Genomic DNA, 5000 nt, shown 5'->3' on the forward strand with positions numbered 1-5000 from the left:
GACCCGAGGAGAGCTCATTTCTTTATTATTTTGTGAGCTCCTTGACAATCGTTTACATTGCGAAAAGGCTCAGGTTTGAGAGCAGAGCATGCCATCGATTTTGTTTTGCGCACCCACACAAAAGACGTGGGGAGATAAAGTACGAGACTTTTTTGCGCGGCGAACGAACGGCGAAAGTTGACTTGCTTACCTTTTTAACTTGTCTTGACACTGCCACATTTATATTGCTAAGCATGGTTTCTTCATTAGGGACTACTGTCTTGGCATGCGAAATGTTCCCTTCCAGTTTCCCTTTGTGGCTAAAAGACGCTGGTACTTAAGCTCCCTAGCTAATTGCGCACTCGAAACTTACGCGCATGCTTAACGTAAAACATTTACATTTAGAAAAAAATTCCCCCCAAAATACAGCGTCTTTTAGGCAATCCGTCAACGCACATTGAAACTGCGTAAGCAAGCCTTGCAACCCTTACGCTAGTCTGAGACTAGCGTAAGGGCCGTCGCACACTTGAAGGAACGAACTGTAGAAAGAGCCGTGCGAGGCAGTAATTTCCTCAAGGGTGTTAGAAGGTTTTGATCATATTTTTGGCTTCCAAGGGCGTTAGGAATATATCCAGTATGTTTAATAGTTTTTCCTTTGCGAGGCAAATTCCTTGGAGTGAGCGACAATTGTGACAATCTGGCTGAACTTGGCCAGGCGATCATGAAATAAAATTGCATCAGGCTAATCACGGGTCCCAGCAATTTGGAGTTGAGGGCGTCGAGTAGTGTTGTGAGTGAAATATTACTGGAGGAAAAACTTGCTGAATTTTGGTTTTCGTCTACGACGGATTCCTGGAAGTTAGCAAATAGCCAGAAGTGCCATCATTTGTACTTTGTACTTTAGTTTTTTTATATGCATCAAGTATTTCTCTTTCCGTTTGTACCTGACTGCGTACTGTGATTGTATGCTTTCGGTTCGACCTTGTTGAGCTGCGTCGTTGCTGTACTTTGCGACGGCGATTAGCGGCGACAATTAGTAAAGTTATTGTTCAAAAAAACTAAAACTCGTCTCGCATGTCAATTGTGTACCAACCGTCCTGGAATTAAACTGGCATAAGCGGCATTGCTAATTGGGTAGAAAAGATAAAATTGGAGTCCACATAACGTCAAAAGGAGCTTACGCAAGGACGATGCTGACGCCAAAGTGAACGTCGTGTAAAAATATTATTCCTTGTTATTGTAATAATTTTATGATAACTTCAAGTCTTTCGGAATGGAAAGTGCGTATCAACATTGCAGGAATAAAACTGGTCTGAACAGTGTGGTTGTTTGGGAAGAAAATTCGTTAGGTTCCCACGTCCTCTACACAACTTCAAATTTCGTCAATTCACGTCGTTAACAGGACGAGGACGACAAAGAAATGTGCCAAAATGCAAAACGCTCGTACAGGGCGTGCAGAGCCTTTGTTTTTGTTCATTAAGCCCCTTGTTTTGTAGCGTTCTCGTAGCCGTCGTCGTCGCCATGCGTAAGCTCGATACTTTAGAACGACGACGACGGTTATGAGAACGCCCCAAAACAATCGGTTCAATGAACAATCAAAGGGCCACTGTCGTTACTCGTGGATATGAGAATTACCGCGATTGTTTGAAATTGGCAGGCTGAAGTTTCCTTTAATTTATGCACTAGTGGTGTAACAGCACAGGGAGCTCTCATATGCGACAAGATACTCAAAATAATGTATGTACGTGACGTGATCCCCTTTGCTGAAATTTAATCCTGGGGATAGTACTCAGTGTTAGTTTTTTAAGTTCTGTGACTGTGAAGCGTGTTGTTGATACTCTTATTTCTGGAAACGTTATCAGTGGCGTCGTCAGTTCTTACGAATCGACGACTTTCGCCCGACGGCGCCGTTGAGTCACGTCATAGTCCGGCGTCGTCGTCGTCCTGTAGAAATTTGAATTTATGATAGAGCAAAGACGACGACGTTTGTTCGCGGGTGGCAAATTTTCCCGCCGTATCTGAAGTTTGTTTTTATCTTTTCACAAGGAAGGTTATTCGAGCAAAATTGCCTAATTTCAGATAATCGAGATCTTGTATAGCGTAGGCTTATCAAAACAGCTTTATAAAGAATTTGTGCTTTTAGATGATTCCACAAGTGAACAAACCCAGAGTTTCCGTACTGGAACTATGAAAGGTTTGATTTGGATGAGAAAACAAACGACGAATGCAAGGCCAACTTTTGTTTCTACCCGAAAGACATTTGACATTTATAAACTTGCTGAACGGCTGCAGCTACCTGATGAGATAACCACTTACAATGGTTCAGTTGTAGCTTCGGTACCTGCCTTATGCATGCCCCTCAAGCGCTATGCATATCCTTGTTGATATGGAGATTTGGTTTGTCATTTTGCCAGACCGGTTCCTGAGCTTTGTATCATAACAAACCATATGATGGACTTGATTTACGGTCGGTGCCACCATCAACTTACACGATACAATCACGATTTGCTCTCCCCTCCCAAGCTTCTCCAGTACGCCCAGGTGATTGAACAGGCAGGGGCTGCCCTAGATAACTGTTGGGGATTTGTGGATGGAACAGTACGTCCAGTTTGTAGGCCTAGTGAAAATCAGCGAGCCATCTACAACGGCTACAAAGGTATACACTCCATCAAGTTTCAGGCTGTTGCTTTACCTCTCCAAATGTGTTCCTGCCTTGGAAAACTTTGCTGATTTGAAATGGTCTGGATTATTTCATTTCAGGGGATGCACGGCTGGAAGACAGCTCTCGTCTCGGACTGAATTAAACTCATCACCTCAAATCGACTTCGTTCTGCTCCAGCACGTCCAAATGGAGTAAACATGAATAACCTCATTGTCATTCCTCGTTTCTCTCTATCTCTAAGTCATCAACAACAATCTCTCAAATTCGTACTTTTGAACGCTCGATCAATCCGCCAGGAGACTCTTTTGGTTAGAGATTATATCGTGGAACATGACATTGATTTTTTAACTATTACTGAGACCTGGCTTTGTAATGATGTTTCTGACCACTTTTATTGTCGTGATATCTGTCCTGAAGGATGCAGGATTGAACAGATTCCTAGGAACTATGCCCGAGGAGGTGGGGTCGCGCTTGTGTATATAAAATGTGTCAAAGCTAAGCTTAATTCGTCGGTTAATGTGCGGAGCTTCGAGCTCATTGATGTCCAGCTCATGTCGGCGAGAAATCTAAGGCTTGCTGTTATTTATCGACCGCCACCTAGTTCTATGAACAGTTTTACTGTAGGATTATTTCTCGATGAGTTTAGTTATTTCTTGGAAGGACTTGTCCTTGCTCTAAGTGCTCTCCTAGTCGCCGGGGACTTTAATTTCCATGTGGATGATCAAGAAGATGATGACGCTCGTCGTTTCTTGCAAGTACTTGAATTGCATGATCTGACTCAGCATGTTTCCCATTCAACTCATAAATATGTTTACACTCTTGATCTAATTATTACTAGGGCAAATGATGACCTAGTCGGCAAGTGCTTCGTTCATGATCCTTTAATCTCTGATCATCTAGCTGCTCATGTTTCCTTGCGCCTGGCTAAGCTTCCACCTGAAAGACGGACAATGTCTTATCGTAGGATCCATGCTATTGACTTTCATGAGTTATGTCGCGACCTTGAGAATTCCAGTTTGGTGAGGGATGCTGAAACGTCTGATCTTTCTGACTTTGTTAACAAATACAGCAACACATTGAAGTCATTATTGGATACTTATGCTCCTCTGAGGACTAAAACTATCACACTTCGGCCTACCGCCTCATGGTACAACGACGAAATCCGATCTGAGAAGAGACGTCGTAGAGCTTTGGAACGTCGTTGGCGTTCCTCAAAACTCGAGTGTAACCGTCTTAGATTCCAAGAGCAGAGCCGTAAGGTGAACCATTTGATCAAGGCTACTAAAATGGAGTTTTATTCTGGCATTATTCGGGATCGTAGCGATTCGCAAACTCTATTCAATACAGTATTCAGGTCTGTAACGTCCTCTGATATTTTGCAGCTAATTGGCAGGTCAACTATTAAGTCGTGTCCTTTAGATCCTGTCCTTGCTTCAGTTCTGAAACAATGTATTTCAGTGCTTCTACCAGTTATGACTAGGATAATTAATCAGTCTATTTGCTCTGCTGTGGTACCAGAATCTTTAAACTTGCATTGCTGAATCCTCTCCTGAGGAAGCCCCATCTTGATTCTGAGGTTTCTGCTAATTTTCGTCCTATTTCAAATCTTACGTTTATGTCTAAACTCACTGAAAGGGTGGTAGCGTTTCAGTTGATTGAGCATGTCACCAACAATTGTTTGGATGAGATCATACAGTCACCTTACCAAGAATTTCATAGCACCGAAACTGCTTTGGTTAAAGTTTTCAATGATATAGCTGTTGATATTGATAGGAACAGGGCTGTTATTTTGTTATTACTGGATCTATCCGCTGCTTTTGATACGGTCGATCACTCAATACTTTTGAACCGATTAGCGCATCGTTTTGGTTTATTACGTGGTTCAGCTTTGGCTTGGTTCAGATCATACCTGAGCGACAGATCTCACTTTGTTTGTATTAGGGGTGTTAGGTCTGCTACGCGTTCCTTATCGTGCGGTGTGCCTCAGGGATCTGTGCTGGGACCGATACTGTACTTACTTTATGTCTCGCCACTCGGTGATATTGTGAGGCGATGCGACATGGGTTTGCATTTTTATGCCGATGATACCCAGTTGTATCTCTCTTTCAATTCCCTGAGTGCCGATAATCAGGTTAGTTCCGTTTCCCGGGTTGAATCTTGTGTTAGAGAGATCGACAACTGGATGACCCGCAATAAACTTAAGCTAAATAGAGACAAAACTGAATTGCTTGTCATAAGCTCTAGGTACCGGTCCCGTCCATCTTTAGACAGTATAGTACTGAGTGGGAAATTGTCGTATGTGTCCTTCAGTCTCGGCTAGGAAAATAGGAGTAGTTTTCGATCAAACGTTATCTCTAGA

General features: G+C 42.8%; 1 protein-coding gene across 1 annotated transcript; it reads left to right on the forward strand.

Annotated features, from left to right (window-relative positions):
* The first annotated feature begins 2838 nt into the window (after positions 1–2838).
* On the forward strand, positions 2839–4182 carry LOC138005699 (uncharacterized). The gene has a single exon (XM_068851887.1). It carries the CDS (start codon positions 2839–2841, stop codon positions 4180–4182), a length of 1344 nt encoding a protein of 447 aa, XP_068707988.1.
* The last annotated feature ends 818 nt before the right edge of the window (positions 4183–5000 follow it).

Source organism: Montipora foliosa, chromosome 6, assembly GCF_036669935.1.
Source record: "Montipora foliosa isolate CH-2021 chromosome 6, ASM3666993v2, whole genome shotgun sequence".
Taxonomy (NCBI): Eukaryota; Metazoa; Cnidaria; class Anthozoa; order Scleractinia; family Acroporidae; genus Montipora; species Montipora foliosa.

Excerpts from the sequence above, each read along its gene's own strand:
- LOC138005699 (XM_068851887.1), top strand. The coding sequence starts at position 2,839 with ATGAATAACCTCATTGTCATTCCTCGTTTCTCTCTATCTCTAAGTCAT.